Here is a 20,495-nt window from a genome sequence, read left to right on the forward strand (position 1 = left end):
GTTTTTCATTCTCACTCCTTTTCTTTCGAGAAAAATTATTTTCCTTCTCTTCCCAAATTTTCCCTCTCTTTTCTTCTTTGGAGGGAAAACATCCAAACACCCCAAACACAGTCTCTCCATTTACTGAATGGTAAGAAATTTTTAGGGTTCCTATTTTCTTCGCAGTTCACTCTTTTCGCCAGCTCTCTGTATCTCTTCAATGACCGCGTTTATTGCTTGCTGTTGGTCACAATCGCAGCTAAAGTTACTGTAGATTCAGTTTTCTTCATTTTCCCGAGGACGATTTGCTTTCAGGTATAAGTTGTTGAAATGCTTTCCAGCTCGAATTTGTCGGTTTCGGTGGTGTTCTCGTGTTCTGCCTTTTTTTTCCCCTCCGGTCTGTTGTTTGAGTTTCTAGGGTTTGGCTTATTATCAGTTTCCTTGGAATTTGTATGGTTTCTTTTGTGTTTTTTTAGCGTTGTTACTTATCAGATTTGGTGCGGTTTTGGATTTCACATTTCTTAAGCGCTGTTTGAATTTGTAGTGGTCAGTAGAGTAGAGTCAAGGGAGCTTTCACTTACTACTCTGTCACTGTATTGTGGATTGAGATGGCGATGGGAATTTAGAAAATAAGGCATTTTTCTCTATTGCGTTAATTGAAAAATCAAATGCTGAAGTAGAGGCCAGGGAATTTTGAAACCCTAGAATGTGTGTATTATGATAAACCAGTTAGAACTAGAAGGACTCAAGTCAAGGTGCTTTTATTATCTTTCAGCATTCTGGGGTATGGGAAACACCTGGTCTGTGCGCTTTGGATTGTATATCGAGCCAAAGAAGTGCTATGTAAGGAACCCCATGGCTGGGGTGTTATTTTAAGTTGGTCGATTATTCAAATTCTGTTATTGAAGGTTTAGTAATTAGTAGATCAATAAAAAATTTCCATTAAGATTTTCTATTTTGCTCTTTATTTTTTTTGGTTTTTTGCTTTGAAGTATGTGTTGTCTCTAGGACCCAGAGTTACTTTTCCACATATAATCTATTTTCTTGTTTCTGCATCTAACCACGACCAATAATTGGCCAATGTTAACATGTTAGGGATCTTGTTTGCGTGGTTTATAAACTATTAATATCTGTTGGTAATTGGTTTGTCTTCAAATACATATGACATGATTTTGCCCCTCCAATTGTAATTATTAGTTTTTGTTTTTCCTAATCCTATGTATTTTTTATTCCTTTGTGCCTACATGTGCTTTCTTACTCCATGCATCATTATCTAAACAAATCTTTCTTTTTATTAAAAGAGCAATGAGTGGATTCATTGTTTGCAGTAGAGTGTTTCTAGAGTAGTCCAAGGTGTTTAGAAGCTTCCAGTTTAGCCTTTTGAAAAATTGATCTTTTCTTACAATACAAAAGCTCTAGCAAGTATTGAATAGAATGATTTTAAACCCATTATTTATCACATTCCGCTTAAAATATCCTATTTGAGAAAATCTTTATTTTACTTCACATTTATCACTTTGTTGACAACCCCCAGGAACCTGTTTGTTTCATTTTCAAATATTACGTAGTCTCATTGTCCATTTGAGTCCATTGATTTGATCACTAACTTCTCTTATATGTTATAATCAAATCAGTTTCTTCACTTTTACTTATCAAAAAAAAATAAAAATGGTTATTGACCTTTCCTTTCCATTTTAACATTTCAGCCTTTCATCCTTAGCACAGGCTTTCTTCAGTAAGAGTCTATTTCAAAAGGAGGAAGCTTTGGGCAGGGGACTGTGCATGTTGAATTATTCAGCTGAAGCAAACTAGATAATAATAACCTTCTTAAAACCAAGATTTTCTTTGGAGTTGGAGATGCAAACCAAGAAAAAAATGCCTGGAAGAAATTCTGCTCGAGAGCATGCCAATCCCAGGGTTTCAAGATCTCAGAAGAAGGTATCTGAAACTGTACAAATTAAAGAACAGAAAGTAACTGAGATAATTGCATCCTCTACCCGAAAGCAGAGATTTGGTAAGTTGAAACCTTCTTCTTATTTAGGCTATGGTTGTGGAGAAGTTTCTTTATCTAGTTTTGCCTTTCTTTGTTGGTATTGCATTCTTCTTTGAAATCCTTGCTTTCATTGTGTATCTGAGTGAGTGAAAAATAATTTCATGATGTTAGTTCACATGGTATTCTAACTCTTCATATTGTATCTTGATAAACTTCTAAATAGAAAGCATGCCATGCTCCATGGATGATGTTAAAATGATAAATCCCATCTGGTGTCAAGTAGTTATTGAGATATCAATTACTCTAGGTTCTGCATTGTGAACCCCATTGCATCATGTCTTGTTAGACACAGATATTTAAAATGAAGATTATGTGGCACTTGAGGTATAGCAACATATGATCTCATGAAAATTTCGTGCAAAGTTCACTATAATTGATGGATGATGAAGAATGTGTAGTCATTAATACTGATGTGGAGGATAATATAGCAGTGTTGAAGATTATTTGATATAACTTTGAGATAGAGTTGGATTTTAGAAGAAATGAAGATGAATTGAATTAGAAACTATTGATGATGACAAGCAATTAATTTGGTAATAAATTATGAATGTATAGTTTTCTTATTGTTCGATTTTAACGTGATTTTATTATTATTATTATTATTTTGAGATTTTTTATTATTAGTTTTTTATTTTTTATTTAAGTTGAGGCTTATGCCGTGTTTAGCTTCAGGTGTTATGCTTTGACTCTTATAAGCAAAACACCTCATCAAGAATTTAAGTGCCAAAATACAATCCTCCAATCCTATTCAAGTACATACTGAAGCATGAATATATTAATTGAAAAAGTTGAGCTTTTGTAGCATTGGTTAGTTGATATTTCTGAATTCAAAATCTGATCAAGAAACTGTGCTGTCTGTGTCAAAAATTGCATGTGTTTGTAATATGTGATAAAGAAAACACTTGAGCAACTTCTTGAAGGGGTTTTTGGAAGCAATGCCTTTATGTGGTAATGATTTTTAAACTTTAAATATGATTTGTTTTAATAGTCAAGAATAGTCAAAATGTGAACCAATTCTATGCATTTTGCCTATTAGAGATGAATCATATTGTATACTTTAGAATGTACGCAAATATTATGCATCCATTCCAAAAGTGTGTTTAAGTGCAGATCATATTGTATACTTTAGAATATACATGAATTAATATGCGTCCATTCCAGAAGTGTGTTTCAGTCTACTGGAACAGGAATACAAATCATTACTAACCAGAACCCAAGTAAAATTTGTTCTAGCATACTGTTTCCAGTCTTAGGGCCTTCTGCATGAAAGTTGATGGTTTATGTAATTATTTCTATTCTTAGAGGTGCCTTTTTCTTTTAAATATGTTTTTCAGTCTCTCCCTGGTCATCCCAATAAATATATTGTTGACAATGCCAGACCTTTTTTAGCCCTCATATTTTAACCTGACTAGGCTCATTGATAGAGGATATGTGCGTGCACACCCCCCCCCACCCCATCCACACACACAGGATACATGTTTTGGTTCTATATGTTTAACAACTTATCTTATGTTTGTGATTGAACTTGATTCTGTTAATGGATTTGTTGAACAGTTTCATGCATTTTAATGATTTGTGGACTTGAATTGGCTCCATGGAGGTGTATTTCTTTTTTTTTTTTGTTTTTTTTTTGTATTTTTAAATAGCCATAACTTTCAAATATTTTTGTAGGAAAAAGATTTACAGTTCTATTGTCTATAAGTGAACTTATTTCTCATCTTCCCCTTATAATGTTCAGCTGGTTCACTTTCCAAGAAATGTGAAGAGCCTGTTGCTGCAGGAAATTTGAATACCAGATACGGTTTGGTGCATGATGAGACCTTCGATGTTTGTTTGGGGTATAATGGAACTAGTGATGCTTCCATTGACTGTAAGGTAATTGTTCAATCCATCCTTGCTTAATTGACTTCCTGAGCTGGAGTTGGCCTTATGGTCAACATTGTTATCCTTTTTATGGTATATTTTTTATTCTTTCCTATCATATGCTTGATTTTTTTATGTTAATTTGGAACTAAAATTCTCAATGCCCTTACTTCTCTGTGAGGATTTCACTTTCTTGATGTGTTTTGATAGATGGATGTTAGACACGTTTAGTAATTGAAATGCCATTGCTATGCTCATGAATTAGAATTTCATGTAATTGACATGCATCATGTATTTATGGAATGATATTGAAAATTCCATAAGCTGGGTCTTAGACTAGTCATGCTTTATGGTTAAAAAAATTCTGTGATATTGTTCATAAGATGAACATTGTTGAAATAAGGATGTTAAAATGTCTGAGTAGATGATGAGAATGAATTAGACCAGAAATAAATGCATTCATGGGGTGAAGAGGTGGTGTCATACCAATTGAAGACCATGTGAAAGCATCAGTTTTATCTTTGGTAATGAGAGATGAATTCTCAATGCTGAAATAGCATAGGATGATCTGCTTCAAGTTGAACTATAGTTTTAAAAGGCACAAAGTGCGCTTAAAGTGCAACACAAGGCGTGTGCCTGAGCAAAGCGAAATGTGACCAAGGATGCATATCAATTTTATAAAATATGATTCAAAATCTAATCCAATCAACAAAAAAATCTAAGATTCTAAATATTTAAAGGAAGCATTTAACAAAAACATAATGAAATTATATAAAATTCAATATGCAGTTAGAAATTTCAAGAACGAAATTGTTTAAAATGGAACAGTAAGTTAGATGAGGCATAGCTCTCCAACAAGGCATATGCCTTGTCAAGTGAAATGCTATAACTAGGGAGTGGTTGAGCATTAGGCTTAGGCTCACTGTTTAAAATTGAGTTGAACAAGGAGAAGGCCACAGGATGTGCAATGAGGTATTGAGATCTGAAAAAAGGGAAGCTGGTTAAACCATCCACAACAAAACACCATCCGACATAGAGCAAAATGGAAAATATGACTCCTGTAGTCAACACAAGTAGTGGGATAGGTGCTCTTGACATGAGATTTTTTATTTTTTTGATAGGTAAATTTTTGTCCCTAATAGGACTTGAACTTGAAACCTCCCACAAACCCTCTCCATCCTTTTACCACTTGAGTCAGGCTTCAAGGGCTTGACATGAGATAATATTCACTTTTCTTTTGAATGCAAAGTCATGACAATTTCCAACTTTGTTTGAATGAAGAGTTAGATTTTGAGATATAATAGGAGTTACATTCTGCATTAAGGTTCTTTATCAACCTGTACTAGAAACCCTATTTTACACTGCATATATAATAATGCAACTACAGGCATAAATTAGTAATAGTAAGAATTTGTGTTCTTGAATGTTAGTGTGAACATGCATGACTAAAGTTCAACCATGACTAAATCCATAATAGGCCAACCTAACATAGGCTGCTGCTGCATATTATATATCAGGTAAACAGAGCTCTCTGGGGAAGTATTGGGGCTTGAGGGTTGAATGGTCTACTTGGATGAAGTAGGCAGAATGTATTAGTCTGGACTTCCATATTTTCTGTAGAACTGCTAACAAAGATTCTTTCGGTCAAATAACGTAAAATTCTCAAACAAGGCTGACTGTGGCCTAGCAATTCTTTTAGTTGAGGAACATCTGATGAGGATGGGTGACTTCCATATTTTCTGAAGAATTGCTAACAAAGATCTTTTGGTCAAATAATGTAAAATTCCAAAACAAGGCTGACTGTGGCCTAACAATTTTTTTAGTTGAGAAACATCTAATGAGTATGGGCGGATGGGCATTAGTATTAGTTGGAATTAAATTGGGATTAGTATTAGTTGGAATTAAATTAGGATTATTATTTTTGGAGTCAAATTAGAAGTAGTAGCTAATTAGATTATAGGAGAACTAGAGCATAATAGGTTAGTAGAATTTGGATTTCTTATATAAATAAGGCTAGTTAATGTAAGCCAAAGTATTGATTGGTGATTAAATAATAATTTTTTTTTTTTTAAGTGTTGCAATTCTCAAGGTTCAAAACTCCATTGATTTTCTTTTCTTTTAGGTGAGACTTGGCCTTAATGAGACTCCGGTTTCTATCTCTTCTTCTTATCTTCTTTCTCTATATTTTTTATTTTATTTTTTGCTGCCATAAACTTCATCCCTTGTTCCTATCCTTAACCCTAAAAGCTAAAAGCCCTAGCCCTCCTATTTGATTTGTCGGCAACCATTCTAGAGTTGTCCTACATCAACAGTCTATGAAGGTGAGCTGCTTGCTGAAAATTGATGGCTCTGTGCTTCTGTATAGGGAAATAGGCCTTATTGTGCTGTAGGCGAAGGTAGCTCTCGAAGTTTAGAGCAAGGATCATTAATTGCTTGCTTTGAGTAATTCACTTGTTTGCAAAATTTTATAGCAGCACTGTATATTCTTTACTATTGAATTTCCTACTTGCTTGCTTGTGTTTAAATGTGGCATTTAATAAGAGCATGTTGTTATGTTCTCAATTTCATTTTGGGATGTGGGTGAATGTCAGAACTTTGAAAAAGCTTCTTATCAGAGAAAAAAGGAACTCTGCAAATGTTTTCTTATTTAGAGTTAAAAAAAAATAATTGTTTATTATATGATTGTTTGTGTCTTATTGCAGAGCTACAACGAGGAAACTGCTGTGCCTGTGTTGGAAACTATATTTTCTCCTGCTTTTCACATGTCAAAAAGTGCTGGTGGGGAAATTGCTAGTGGAGGTAGGTTGGGAAATACATGCACTTTTTTGTTCCCTTCCAGCAATGCAATTATGTTCCTCTGCTCTTCAACACCTAAGAAACTCTTGTCAGCTATTCTCTGTATTTATCTATCTCATCTTTCATCACTACCTTTTCCTTTTCAGCCGACTTCATGAAAATTCTCCGGAATGGAGACCAGAAATTTCATCAGGATTGTGAAATTGAGTATTCACATGTTGATACTCTGAACTGTCACTTTATCAAGAGAACTTCTGAATCCATTTGTAGAGATGAGTATTCCAATGAGAATACAATAACTTCAGTTAACACAACATGCCATAGTAATATGGAAGTGGATAAAAACATGCCATCCAAAAATGCAAATGTAGGTAACTGTGGTAGTCAGAAGCTTCCATCAGATGCAACTTCTATGAACTCATCTTGCAATGTGGACTTAGAAGGAAACAACCTGTCATCTGAAGTTTCAGCCATATATCTTGCCATGAAAAACTCAAAACTGGAATGTGTTGATGAGCATGGTCAAGATTCTATGTCAACTGATGGGTGTGTTGAGGATGATGACAGTGAGGAATTTGACGACTTCGATCCTTACTTATTCATAAAAAACTTACCAGATTTGTCATCCGTTGTTCCAACTTTCCGCCCCCTGCTGCTTCCTAAACAGACGCGGAGTTGTCCTCCAACTACTCTAGTTCTGGACTTAGATGGTAAGCATATTTAAGATATTATTACCAATGTGCCAATCTTATTTTGGATGAGTACAATCATGACCACCTAATTAAATATTTACAACATGACATATATTTGGATTTTAAACTCTTTATGATTTGACTTTATCTTTGTCTCAGCTTTACTCCTAAACTAGATGGAACATTATTTCTCTTTCATTTGCTTCTTTTGGACTCTATTGATCATCTTTATGTTTTTTTGTGAAAAATATTCTAATGTTAAATTTGTTATATAAATATTGAAACAGAAACTGGTGGCTATTGTGAAGCTAGTGTTTTGTATAATAATCAATCTGGTATCATGTTTCAGCTCTTGCTAATTGTTGTTTTACTGAGTATTGAGTTTTCTTAATTTGAGTTATTATTGCATGTTACTGTAGATAGGGGGAAGCGATGACCCAAATAAAGAGTAATGGCTCCTACTTTTCCACATTCATATCTTGAATCTGAACAAGAATTTAATAGTCATGTTTAGCTCTGTTTTGATGCTTTACTATTACGGTATACATGACCTGGTTACCTGTTTTCTGTTGGAGGATACATGGTTTGTTACGTGGACTGAGCTACTTATTTGTTTTGTCAGAGACCTTAGTGCACTCTACACTAGAACCTTGTGATGATGCAGACTTCACATTCCCGGTTAATTTTAACCTCAAGGAGCATATGGTTTATGTTCGATGCCGTCCTCACCTCAAAGATTTTATGGAGAGGGTTGCCAGCCTTTTCGAAATTATCATATTTACGGCCAGCCAAAGCATCTATGCTGAGCAGCTCCTCAATGTCCTTGATCCAAAGAGGAGGTTCTTTCGTCATCGTGTTTATCGTGAATCCTGTGTTTTTGTGGAGGGAAATTACCTAAAGGATTTGTCAGTTCTTGGCCGGGATTTAGCACATGTCATCATAATTGACAACTCTCCACAGGTACTTTGCAAAATTTCTGTGTTTTGTGCAGGTTTTTAATCTTGCTTCTGCTGATCGAGCCTTTTTTTCTTTTACTCTTTGCTCTGGTTTTGTTCCTTCTTTGTTATATGCTTCATTAACTAAATAGTAGTATGAAAAGTTGAGGTCTATGTTGGTGGGTGTTGTTGAGCTTATTAATAATCTGTGGCTGAAGTAATTGTCACATGAGCGTTGTTGGAAAGCGATCTCCAGCTCTCTTTAGGGGAATATAGTGTTTTTGCTGCAAAACCCATTATTTTTCTCTCTTTTAGTCGAAGTTTAATTTTTGTTTGGGGGCCAATTCCTTGGTCAATTGTAAACTTGTTCTCTGAGGACTTGCACCAGTAAGTTAGGGTTGTTGAAACCTGTGATTTGTTTTGATGTCTATGCTAAATTCCTAATGAATCCAATTTACTTGTTATGGAGTTTCTTTGAGTAGCATTTATGTTATGGAAAAATAAAACATAAGAATGATGTCAAATTCGTTATGAATTGTCTTATGCTGATAAATAGGTTGTCTGTTTATCCATGTTTGTTGGAGTAATGAAAAGGGTAGGTTCTTTTTGTAAAGTTATTGGGATCTTGGTTTTTTGGTTCTAATTAACAAGGTTGATGGTCTACTTCTCAGGCGTTTGGGTTTCAAGTGGACAATGGAATACCAATTGAGAGCTGGTTCAACGATCGTTCAGACCAAGAGTTGCTTTTACTTATTCCATTTTTGGAGAGTTTGGTTGGAGTTGAAGATGTCCGGCCACTGATTGCTAAGAAGTTCAACCTTCGAGAGAGAATCAATGCTGCAGCTGTTTATCCTTTAGAATCAAATAGTGGGGATCCTTTTGAAAGGTGAGGATCCAATGTGAGCTGCAAGTTTTAAAGAGTGTTGGAATGTGGACAGGTTTTGTCCTGTAATTTTAGACCATTAACTTTAGGAACACCATTCTCTTTGTTGAGGATGAGTTTGTGAAACAAATTTGAAATTACGAGTGTGATGATTCCAACCTAGAAAAGTTGAGGGGGGAGGGGAAGGGAAGAAAAAGATCAATGATGTAGTCTGTTAAGAACTTTTCTTTAATAGATGGTATGCAGAAGCTCATGATAGCCTTTAGAATGGAGGATAGCCTGGGAATGCCTTTTAAAGTTATGTATTTATATCGCGTGCTGAGAAGTGGTGGAGATAACTCCTTTCAGGGGAAAATTTGAGCATAAAAATAACTAAAGAATCTTTGTGATTTCTTCGAAGTTGGGAGAATTAAAATGATTTTCAAAGGCGACATCTTGCAATTCTTACAAGCATTTTTGAATCTGATAATGACATTAGAGCTTTGCTAAAATTCCTATGTTGTTTGAATCCGTTCCATTCTTGCAATTCTAATGAACTTATTCAAGTTTTTTTATCAATAAAACTTAATCATAATGTAATTCAAATTATCATCATAATAAGAACTTGACATTACTTGGGTTTTGTAAAAATAAACTTAAACTTCAATAAGTGAACACCCTTAAAAATATGATAAAATAAATAGAAAAAAAAGTGGGATATGTTTTGAGGCAGACGAAATAAAGAGGGAGTGAAAGAGTCCAAAGATGTCATTTTTTGAACATATTGAAAAAGAGATGTTATTTTTATAATTTGATAATCATATCAAATTTCTATTTTAATCTTCTAATAATAGCTTTAAAATAAGAAAGAGAAAAAGTAAGAAAAGAACAAGAGAAAAAAATAAATTAAAGATCTTGGAAAAGTAATGGCCATACTCACCTTGTCTACGGACAACTACTTTGTGGAGAATTACAACGACTCTGAATGGTTATAGACTCGTAACAAGTGAACAGTCACCTGATTCATACCTTTTGGTTAAGCCAAATCTCTCCATGCCAGCTCGCATGGCATGTACTACCATTGATCGTGATCCTATACCTGCACTCACGTTATCAGCCTCCTCCAACGGTTTGCGCTCCTCAATTAACCATGGTTGAGTTACCCATCAAACAAATTTAACCATGATTAAGTTCGTGGCCCTATAATACCCCCAAGCTCTTCTCCTCCCGCCATTGCTCACTTAATTTCAAAATTCCCAAGACAGTGCTCTGTGTTCACTTCTCTGAAAACACTGAAAATCATGGTAAGCAGAGAAATCTCTGGGAAGCATTCCGCTTCATCATTACATCTTCTGCTTTAGTTCTCCATTCTCTCTCTTCTCAGTCTCACTGTAATTTTCTCGTTTTGTTCCATAATTTTTCAGGTTGTTGCACAGAAATTGAAGGAAGCAGAGATCACTGAGCAGGATTCTCTTCTTCTGGTATCTAATGATCCGATTTTTTATTTATTTTTGGCTTGTGATTCTTTCTACGGACGATTACGATAACAACAGTGTGGAATGCGTTTTTCTTTTATTGAATTCTCAGTCGATTGTGACTCGTTCATGTTCAGTTGATCCACGCTAGTAGTTTTTCTCTTTCTCGGATTAGAGCGTCATACAGTCGATGAATCGTAGATTGAATTTGAGGTCCATTTTTTCGCATGTTTATTGGTGAATTTTTGTGTGATTTAGAGAATTTGGATCAGGAATGTTTGGTATTCTCAAATCCGTGTCAGTTATGAATGTGAAACTCATTATATTGGCTTCTGTTTCCAAAATTTCTAGTAGTACCATTGTGTGCTAAAAGGCTTAGATGAATGACTTATAACTGTTAAATCGGAACCAAAGTTTGTTCAAATCCGTATTGTCTTTCATCATGCAATCTTCTCTGGGAAAACAGATGAAAAATTTTCAGATCCTTTCTTAGTTAATTAGATGTTCAAGTATTTAAGGATGTGACAGTGAAACCGTCGATGACCATGGAATGACTCTATGGAAGTTATTTTCTTCAGTTGTTGATCATTTTCTGTCCCTGGAGTTATGGTTCTGACGTGTAGTGGCAACTGTATGTCTCACGATCAATGATATAACATGTTCTCTGACGGATGTACAATTTGCAATGGACAGACAAGGAACCTTCTCCGTATTGCCATATTCAATATTAGTTACATCAGAGGACTTTTTCCAGAAAAATATTTCAATGATAAGTCAGTTCCAGCCTTAGGTGAGCTTCTCGTTATCAGATGTTTTTCTAATTTTCCTCAAAATCCACTTTCTCGGTTAGTGAATTCTGAAATCATGGCATGATTAACAGAGATGAAGATCAAGAAGCTTATGCCAATGGATGCAGAGTCACGCAGGCTGATTGATTGGATGGAAAAAGGCACATTGATTCTATTGATCTGAATGAGCTTCTCGATTTTGAAATTTTAACCATTTTTTGTGACATATTTTCTTGTTTTTGAAGGTGTTTATGATGCATTGCAAAAGAAATACCTGAAAACGCTTATGTTCTGTGTGTGTGAAGCAATAGAAGGCCCGATGATTGAAGAATATGCATGTAAGATTTCATATAAATTAGTTCATCTATTGATTGGCTCATAAAAGAAAATTCTGAATTGCATACATCATGTTATTCTGGTTTCAAGAAAATTAAACACTCTCAAAATAAGCAAAGTTATCTGCATTATTTGTTTCTGGAGTCCAAAATAATGAGATATCAATAAGTGAAAATTTATTTCCTCACGTTTCCTTGGCAACCTGACACAGTTTTAACTTTTAAGTTTCACTTGGTTTCTTCTTTGGGACACTTTCTGTGAGCTAAATAGATTAGAACTATTTTTTTTTCTCTTGCAGTTTCTTTCAGTTATTCAAATTCTGATAGTCAAGAGGTTTCAATGAATGTCAATCGCACTGGAACCAAGAAGGGAGGAACATTCAAGTGTAACTCCGCAACTGAAGTTACTCCCAATCAGATGAGGTAACATTATCGTGCATGAAATCCCTCCAAACTTGACCTTTGCTTACTATCATCGTCTAGGTTCTGAATTTAAGTATTTATAAATTCATGATACAATATCCAGGAGCTCTGCTTGTAAAATGGTCCGTACGCTGGTGCAATTGATGAGAACTCTAGATAGGATGCCAGAAGAGGTAAATCAATTGGGGGATTGATCTTTAGTGAAAACTGAGAAATTTTGGTTGCAATTCATGTTTTGAAGATACAAATTCCTACAAGCAGTTGAACTATATTTATATGTAACTGTAAGAAATTTGATTCATGTTTCAGCGCACTATACTGATGAAACTCCTCTACTATGATGATGTGACGGTATGACTGCTGTTAACTTCTTCTGATTCAGTTTCATGTGCTTAATTTTGTGATTCCTATTCATAAATGTCCTCTACTTGTTAATTAGAGCTTGGGAAATCAGCGACTAAAGTCATATTTCAGAAAACAAGTGTTTGAAAGCAATGCTAAACCAACTTATAAAAGAATCTCTGTACCAGCTGATGTAGCTATGCATTTCCACCTTAATCCAGAGAAAATGAATTGTTTTTGGACTTCCACTTTCAGATCAGTTTGTATGGGATTTCATGTATGAATGAGTCAATAAGTACTGCATCTTACTTGTAATCTCCTTACGTTTCATTTTAAATTTTTGCACTATCATCTTCTGGGATATAAGAAGTCAAGTTAAAGATGATTCAACTAATCTGAGTAGTGCATATTTTGGACTTGATCGGGCTCCTTAAGCTTAATTGTGGCAGAAACCTTTACAGCATTTATATGCTGTGTAACATATATAATGTGTGCCTAAAGGGTCCTATTACACCATTGGATGAATTCTGGTGTTTTAGAAGAACCAACTCATTGGTCTGTTCCATCCAGTGCTCCCAAGCTTGGCAATTCTGAGAATATATTTCGGAATCCTTTTCTATTATACTATTATTTTTTCTTCTGAAGTGGAAAAATTCAACAGAAGGAAGGAAATGTAACAAACTTATTCAACCTGCAGCCAGTGGACTATGAACCTCCTTTCTTTAGGAGCTGCACTGAAGAAGAAGCTCATATCTCATGGAACAAGAATCCTTTGAAAATGGAGGTTGGGAATGTGAACAGCAAACATCTCGTATTAGCTCTCAAGGTAAGGGGTGAAGATTGCAGAAATGGCTAGATGTTCAGTCCATAGTTCAGGCTTCCACTGATTTTTATGCAACCATTTGTACAGGTAAAGAGTGTGCTTGATCCTTGTGAGGATGAAAACGAAGATATCCAAAATGATGATGTGAGTTTGGGAGCTGATTCTGTACAAAGAGATGATTATTCTGAATCTGACAGTGAGGTAACTTCCAATATTTGCTTTCTCTTCTTGACCTTTAACTAGGCTAGAATGATGACAACATGATTATATTTAGGTTACAACTAATGAATTATGCACAAGTCATGCTTAATTTTTATTCGTTTCAGGTTAACCTTTCGCAAAGGGACCAATATATTGTTGCACCAGTAGGTAAAATATACAGTTCCCTTTTTCAATTTGTTGCATTGCCTATCTACTTCAGTTCATTGATATTGTCAGTGAGTTCAACTTGGAGTAACAATAATTCTGGTCCAGATAAGCAGCAGCCACCTGAAGACACTGGTATGGTTGATGAAGGTATTCCTTCACTCAGTTTCAGCAACAACCTTCATGCCAACATAATATTTTTTATATCAGAATGAGTCATTCACACAAATCTTAATTCATTAAATACCAAAACGTATCAAGTTATATGCAACTTTAATCCTTTAGTTTTCACTGCATTTTTTCTTTTCCTTTTTAGTTAAAAATTTTTCAGGGCTATTGAACCAACCGTGGTGCTAATGCTAACACAAACTCACTGTCATACACTCTGCAGATGATACCCAGGATTCGGTGGAAGATGAACAACAATTGAGCCGGGTGAAGGATTGGATCAGCTGTCGCCACCTTGACACCATTGAACTCACAGATGTTCTGTCAAATTTTCCCGACATCTCAGTGGTAAAGTTTCCCTTTTCCCTTTTCCCTTTGGTGGTGGTGGTAGGGGGTTGTTAGGGCTGTATCGTAAATAAGCTTAATATATATTATTAACGAACTACTTAACAGCCTGAAAGCTTTTATATCAATCGGTAGTTAATATCATACATACCCTTGGTTCATGGAAGAGGTCAAGAGTTCAAACCTCAGCAGTATTCATTTCACCAATTTATTTAGCCCTCAAACAGCCCCAAAAAAATGCACCTCCATGAGGCAGGTTGTACAGCTTAAGCCTTAACTGAGGATTTGATTGGCTATTGAATTCTTCAAAATCCCACAATTTCTTTAGTTTATTTAACCATTCTTAATTTACAATTCAATGATACTGACCTCTTCAATCTATATTTCTATGATTGGCAGGTTTTGACTGAAGGTAAGTTGGCGATTTGAGCCATGTTATTGCTTAAACAAGGAGAGTACATGTTGTATTGTTAAGTTCTATTACTACCTTCATAATTGTTTTTGATTCTTTTCCCTTATCTTTCTTCAGAAATTATGGACAAGCTTGTTAAAGAAGGTGTTCTATCAAAAACTGGAAAGGACGCTTACACCATCAAGAGGCAGAAGGTTGTTTTATTTCATCTACCGTTCATTCATATTTCTATCCATATCATCTTACTATTAGCTCATAGTCCTTTTGCTTCTAACAAGCCAAAATATTAGGAATGTGAGTATGAATTTGATGCTGTGAAAGAAGAAATGGGTGCTCAAGCACTTCCTATTAATGATAAAGTTGACCAGGCTATGGGAGAGGATCACATGTACATGAAGGTGAGTTGCTTGTATGTGTTTTCCAGGAGGTCAGGTGTAGATAACTGTTGTCATGAATGGATTTTGCATGTGGCATATCCTTGACATTTTGTTGTTCAAATTGCAGGCTTTGTACTATGCTCTTCCGATGAACTATGTGACAGTTCCTAAGCTTCAAAACATGCTCCAAGGACAAGCCAATCAGACTACTGTGCGCAAACTAATTGATAGAATGACCCAAGATGGATTTATTGATGCTAAAAGCAACCGAAGGCTAGGTATGTGACAATAGAAGGTTCACCATAATTTAGGCAGATTTAAGTTCTTCCCATCTTGGTTTAGCTTTATGATTATCGTATCTTGTCTGCAGGAAAGCGCGTGATCCATTCTGATCTGGCTGAGAAAAAGCTAATTGAAGTCACAAAATCCTTGAACAATGAAGCTATGGTGATGAATTATTGCCTTTCTTTCTGTGCATAACTGCATGTTTTCAAATTTGATTATATTAATCTTCCTTAATTCTGAAACAGGATTTGGATGTCAGTGAGCCACATGACAACTCCAACCATCTAGGATTTCACACAAACGGTACCCAATTGGATCACTTCCTGTTTGATCGTTTGAATTTATTTATTTATTTATTATCTCTTAGGAATAGCTTAAAAATAGCAACAAAAGATGGCCTTTCTGATGATTAGGAAGCAACCTCAAGGACATGTCCACATGCGGTGTCCTCCACTCCATTGGATCAGATCTCACGCGAATGAGAGGCAGATCAGACGTATATCAAAATGGCTCAATTAGGAGCGAGCAGACCATTTCAAAGACACTGGGGCAGGGGAACACTCCCACGAGCAGGGTTGAGGTTAGTGATTTAGTATAGTCATTAGTTGCCTGTGACAATAGTTCCCTGTTCCTGGGCAGTTGCAAAGCTGTTTGATAAACTGTTACGTTTATAATTGATGTAGCCAATAGCTTCAAGAGAGAGCTTTGCACCAGGGAGTGACAACACCAGAGCAAATGGAAATACAAATTACGGTGATGAGGTGGATGCCATTATCTGTAGTAGGTCCACCCAAGACAAGAGATCCAGGAAAGCAAGCACGGTATGCTTCAAATATAGTTCACAATGGTTCATGGAGAATGCAGAGCTGTAAGAAGGCAATTTTATTACCATAATTGGACCTAACTCCTTTTCCCTTCTACAGGTGAAGGAGCCTATTCTTCAATACCTGAAGCGCCGGAAAGCTCAAGCTATCTGAAAAGCTTTGGTCCTGTAATGCCACTGGAGGACTTTTCTTATTCATTTCCCGAATATAAAAAGGGATATCAATAGTGAGAAAAAAAATGACATAAACATGATAGGTAGTCACATTCCCCTCCAAAATCCTGTAAGGCACTTTACGAACGCCTTTGTCCATACACTTATACTACATGGAGGATAAACAAGGTAAAGGCCACAGGAAGTGTCAATAGAAATTGATAAACAGAACTATCTGGTACCATTCTTTTTTAGCCATGTTGGTAGATGATTAGATGGACTTGCTATATGCATATGTGCCGCTTGCATGTTCCAATTTTGGCACATATGTGGATCATAATTTTGTTAGCAAAGGCTTCACTTTTATACAGAATATTTTCCTACCCCAACTCTTGTTGTGTTATACACCAGCCCAAATTCTTGCAGACATAAATAGATGGCAAATTTTGTTTGTTAAAATGTTTTCAAAAGAAGATGTCATCGATTTGAAGTGGAATTGGCTAGGAAAGCCGCTTGGTATGGTTCTTTAATTAACACCTCACAACGCTTTAATTGGAATTGGTTTGGAAAGCTTTTAGGTACAGTGCTTTAACTGTCAAATTAAAACCGCTATCACGTTAGAAATCATCAACCCTACATATGACTGGAAGTAATTCTTGGGAAAATATTTTTACTCTAGCCTGTTTTCATAAGTAATATTTTTTTAGAAGAACACTTCTATGAAAAATCTCTTTATATTTGAATTTATATTATTTTTTTACATTGATGGAGTGATTTTACTATTTAAAAACATCATATAATTCTCTGAATTTTTAAAATTAATTTCTAAAACATTTTTAAATGCTTAATTTTTTGTATTCGAAATTATGTAAGCGTGAATTATATTACTACAATTTGTTACATCGGGGTTCGAGCTAGATGGAGAATCAACTACAAGCGTCTAGAAGAAGATTGGGCGTTGCCTTGTGCCTGACTCTCCCACCTCACACGGTCGATATTTCCGAAGTAACACTACTGTTTAAATCCACGTGTCCTTCCCAAAGCCTCTACTTTCTCCTAGAAAGACCTCCAAACGCGCCTTACTCCATCACCGCGAATCTTTGCCTTCAGGCAGTTAATTTACTGGGGGCCACTTCATTTCACATCCACCGTCCGATCACACTACCGTACAAAACGACTGGTTGGTGGTTGCTTCCTATAAACATGTACCAAGACCCGAACCCTGGTATTTGAGTTTCGCACAAAAGAAGTGTCGACAGAGCTTCACTCTCACAAACTACAATGGCATCTTGCGAGGTCTGCAACTCTCTTCTTCTTCGGGATCTCTCCAATTAACATCTTCTCATATGTTTTCCTTTTCTCTAAAATTACTTGTTTGTTTTTTTGTTGCTCTTTTGTTGATGTAGATGGAGAATCGAGAATTGAAGCATCTAGGGTTCGTGAGGATTGCTGCGATCCAGGCTCTGGTATGCGTGTCGAATCTGTACTATTACGCGAAGCAGAACTTGGGGCCTCTCAGATCAACCGTTGGAGCTGTGGAGGACGCTGTCACCGCTGTGATCTCTCCCGTTTACGATAAATTCAAGGGCGTGCCTGATCATCTCCTTGTTTTTATGGACAAGAAGGTAACTCATTTTCTCATTTTTGGCTGGATCTCGCTCAATTAGGTTTGATTGCCTGGAAAATTTGGGACAGTGATGGGAACTTGGGATCTTATCATTTGTGCCCGGACGTTTTTTTTTTCTTTGCTTTGCTTTTCGTTTTACCAATGGTTTTTCTTCCCTGCTATTATTCGAGGAAACCTTGGTTTATTGAGATGATATAAGTTCTTTGTCCGTACTGTTCTGGTTTGGATCGATAATGTAGTGACAAGAACGGAGACTTCGTTTTAACAATTTGTTTTCTTCGATTTTGTTATGATGCGGTGAGAGCTTAGTTTCTTGAGATGGATATGATATGAGGTGTCATGGTATCGTTCTTTAATTCTCGGTCAGGTCTTCCGTTTTGCGGCCAAAAAAAATATAGGAAGCCATATGGAATTTTTTTTATTTTTTCTTCAAAGGTTGGAATCATATAACAGGAGTTTTTGTAGTATGTTTCTATACGTTATTCTTTTCCTCTTTTAACAGGTTACTTGTTCTGTTTCTTGTATCATTTAAAGAAACCACAGTTTCTTGAGGTGGTGTTAATAGATTTCGTTAGGGGTCAAGCCTATGTTTACTTGTCCTTGTGAGGTATTTTTTTATTGGTTTACTCTTTCAGGCTTTGCCTACACAGGAACTGCGCCTGTATCCAGTGCTTTGACATACTTTTGAGTTGGTCATTTTTTATCAGTAATTGACAAGTTCATAGAATTTCTGTGTTTTCACTTAAATACAAGGAACTGGACATTTTGTTCTTATTTGGAAAGAAGGGAGTTGCCTTATATTGATGCTAAATCTCATCCTATTTTTGGTGATTCATCATATGTAATTGCACAAATTTTCTGGGTCTTTTACCGATCATCAATTATAGCCAATCGCAATTTCCTCACTAGTTTGGTGTCTCTGTATGTATGCTACATGTGCAAATGATCCTAATGTAAATTTTTTATGAAATAGGTCGAGGGATTAATTAATTTTTATATAAAAGAGTTAAGATAAAGTGAAATGAATTCAAAGTAGTATATGAAATTTTTTTATTGGCTTTACATTTATTTTTTTCTTCATTTTTTATTCTTTTTTTCGTACTTTCTTTCTCACATGTTTTTCCTCAGATTTTTTAGAACCAAACATGGTCTAAGTTTTATTGGATTTTGAAAGTGAAATATTGCTGTTCTCGTGGCCACAGGTGGATGAAGTCTCGGCCAAATTTGATAAGCATGCGCCCCCAGTAGCCAAGGATGTTGTAGGCCATGCCCAGTGTTTGGTTCTGAAGGCATCAAAGACAGCTCAAACGCTTGTATCGGAGGCGAAAGCTGGTGGTCCATCTGCAGCTTTGCAGCATGCCGCCACTGCGTACAAGCTGTTCATGTTGACCCAACTAGTGAAGCTGTGGTTTATCCTCAACAAGGTGCCCCTCTTCCACACGGTAGCAGATATGGCAGTACCCACAGCTGCTCACTGGTCAGATAAGTACAACCACGTAGTTACAGACATGAGCGGAAAGGGTTATACCATCTTTGGTTATTTCCCGCTGGTTCCCATTGATAAGATAGCCAAGACATTTAAGCAGGGTGAGGCTGGGAAGGAAATGGATTCTGCTGCTTCTTCTGCTGGTGAATCATCATCAGATTCAGATTAAAGAGATCTGTGATTATGGTGGGTGTGTAAAAATGTCAATCTAGTTTGTAAATGACCATTGGAGGAGTCTCTCCTCACTTCGCCATGTTAATGTGAATAAACTAGCATGTCGGTGAATGGTGAACTTTATTAATGTTGTATCAGTGGAGTAGAACTTGGTTCAGTCTTTGTTGGTGATCTTTTCAGTATGTTATCTACTTATCTGGTTCGGAGATGAGCAGGGCAGAACAGGCATGAGTCCCTTCTGGTGAGGTTCGGATCCTTGGACTGGATAGGTTTAATTTTTGAGACCTATTTATAAATTACTTTAATAGGGAAGTCTGCCATGCCATTGGGCATGCGAGGGGATGATTTGGGGCCGTCACTCGCCCCAAACACTGCAGAAAAGAGAGGGCAAATGTCTCACAAATATTTAGATTAGCTCCGTGGCGGGACACCAGTTAGGTAATATACCCCTTTAGCACATGGAAGGTAATAGCACACAAATATCCACCTGGTTTTCCTCTTAAGGCATCGAACGTTAAAACAATTCACTCTGGTTCACCACCAAGTCCCCTCTCCCAAACACATGCAAGCAAGAAGAATATAGATAGTGGAAGAGTCCACCTGACCCATAGGCCCTCTCTACCACGGTAGTGGCTTAACCTTTTGGTAATTGGTTGCTTCAAATTAACCAGGACGTTTTTCATCAGAGGCTGACCTACTTCAATCTTTAACCAGGAAGCTGGCGTCTTACCATCAGAAAACCCGAGCACACAGTGCGAACCAAGCAATATGACAGTTATTTGTGTAGGCAGAATTTGAGTTTCAAATCATACAATGAATCAAGCTGAACTAGAAAAAGAAAAACCGTGCATTTTCCTGGATCTGCAAGAATGAGAGCTAGTAGGTAAGAGGATCAGCACTATGACCGCTCTAA

General features: G+C 36.2%; 2 protein-coding genes across 5 annotated transcripts; both read left to right on the plus strand.

The window, feature by feature from the left end:
• The first annotated feature begins 25 nt into the window (after window positions 1–25).
• LOC117921213 lies at window positions 26–19,756 on the plus strand. The gene is made up of 32 exons (XM_034839049.1): window positions 26–130; window positions 239–294; window positions 1,686–1,993; window positions 3,771–3,907; window positions 6,598–6,694; window positions 6,838–7,401; window positions 8,006–8,343; window positions 8,990–9,204; window positions 10,176–10,309; window positions 10,372–10,484; window positions 10,605–10,661; window positions 11,349–11,445; window positions 11,536–11,604; window positions 11,689–11,781; window positions 12,078–12,201; window positions 12,305–12,374; window positions 12,511–12,552; window positions 13,241–13,369; window positions 13,454–13,567; window positions 13,693–13,735; window positions 13,805–13,882; window positions 14,124–14,248; window positions 14,645–14,657; window positions 14,775–14,851; window positions 14,948–15,055; window positions 15,162–15,312; window positions 15,405–15,481; window positions 15,565–15,622; window positions 15,733–15,899; window positions 16,003–16,140; window positions 17,702–17,920; window positions 19,125–19,756. The coding sequence occupies exons 3-32, from the start codon at window positions 1,837–1,839 to the stop codon at window positions 19,575–19,577; spliced, it is 4,257 nt and encodes a 1,418-aa protein (XP_034694940.1). The 5' UTR covers window positions 26–130; window positions 239–294; window positions 1,686–1,836; the 3' UTR covers window positions 19,578–19,756.
• On the plus strand, window positions 10,209–16,684 carry LOC117918487 (meiosis-specific protein ASY1-like). 4 transcript variants are annotated; one of them, XM_034835186.1, is made up of 22 exons: window positions 10,214–10,484; window positions 10,605–10,661; window positions 11,349–11,445; window positions 11,536–11,604; window positions 11,689–11,781; window positions 12,078–12,201; window positions 12,305–12,374; window positions 12,511–12,552; window positions 13,241–13,369; window positions 13,454–13,567; window positions 13,693–13,735; window positions 13,841–13,882; window positions 14,124–14,248; window positions 14,645–14,657; window positions 14,775–14,851; window positions 14,948–15,055; window positions 15,162–15,312; window positions 15,405–15,481; window positions 15,565–15,622; window positions 15,733–15,899; window positions 16,003–16,140; window positions 16,243–16,684. In XM_034835186.1, exons 1-22 carry the CDS (start codon window positions 10,482–10,484, stop codon window positions 16,294–16,296), a joined length of 1,851 nt encoding a protein of 616 aa, XP_034691077.1. In that variant the 5' UTR covers window positions 10,214–10,481; the 3' UTR covers window positions 16,297–16,684. The 4 variants fall into 4 exon arrangements, with proteins under 4 accessions (XP_034691087.1, XP_034691094.1, XP_034691077.1 ...); XM_034835196.1 differs by lacking the exons at window positions 16,003–16,140; window positions 16,243–16,684 and having other exon boundaries at window positions 10,209–10,484; window positions 15,713–15,793; XM_034835203.1 differs by lacking the exons at window positions 16,003–16,140; window positions 16,243–16,684 and having other exon boundaries at window positions 10,209–10,484; window positions 15,687–15,773.
• Window positions 19,757–20,495: the final 739 nt, after the last annotated feature.

The sequence above is a fragment of the Vitis riparia genome, chromosome 1 (assembly GCF_004353265.1).
Source record: "Vitis riparia cultivar Riparia Gloire de Montpellier isolate 1030 chromosome 1, EGFV_Vit.rip_1.0, whole genome shotgun sequence".
In the NCBI taxonomy this organism is placed as follows: Eukaryota; Viridiplantae; Streptophyta; class Magnoliopsida; order Vitales; family Vitaceae; genus Vitis; species Vitis riparia.

Bases quoted from the DNA above. Each gene is read 5' to 3' on its own strand.
- LOC117921213 (XM_034839049.1), top strand. From the start codon at position 1,837: ATGCAAACCAAGAAAAAAATGCCTGGAAGAAATTCTGCTCGAGAGCAT. The intron at 7,402-8,005 runs GTAAGCATATTT...TTGTTTTGTCAG, and splicing joins TCTAGTTCTGGACTTAGATG to AGACCTTAGTGCACTCTACA. The intron at 8,344-8,989 runs GTACTTTGCAAA...TCTACTTCTCAG, and splicing joins TAATTGACAACTCTCCACAG to GCGTTTGGGTTTCAAGTGGA.
- LOC117918487 (XM_034835186.1), top strand. The intron at 15,482-15,564 runs GTGATGAATTAT...ATTCTGAAACAG, and splicing joins CCTTGAACAATGAAGCTATG to GATTTGGATGTCAGTGAGCC. The intron at 15,623-15,732 runs GTACCCAATTGG...TCTGATGATTAG, and splicing joins TCTAGGATTTCACACAAACG to GAAGCAACCTCAAGGACATG.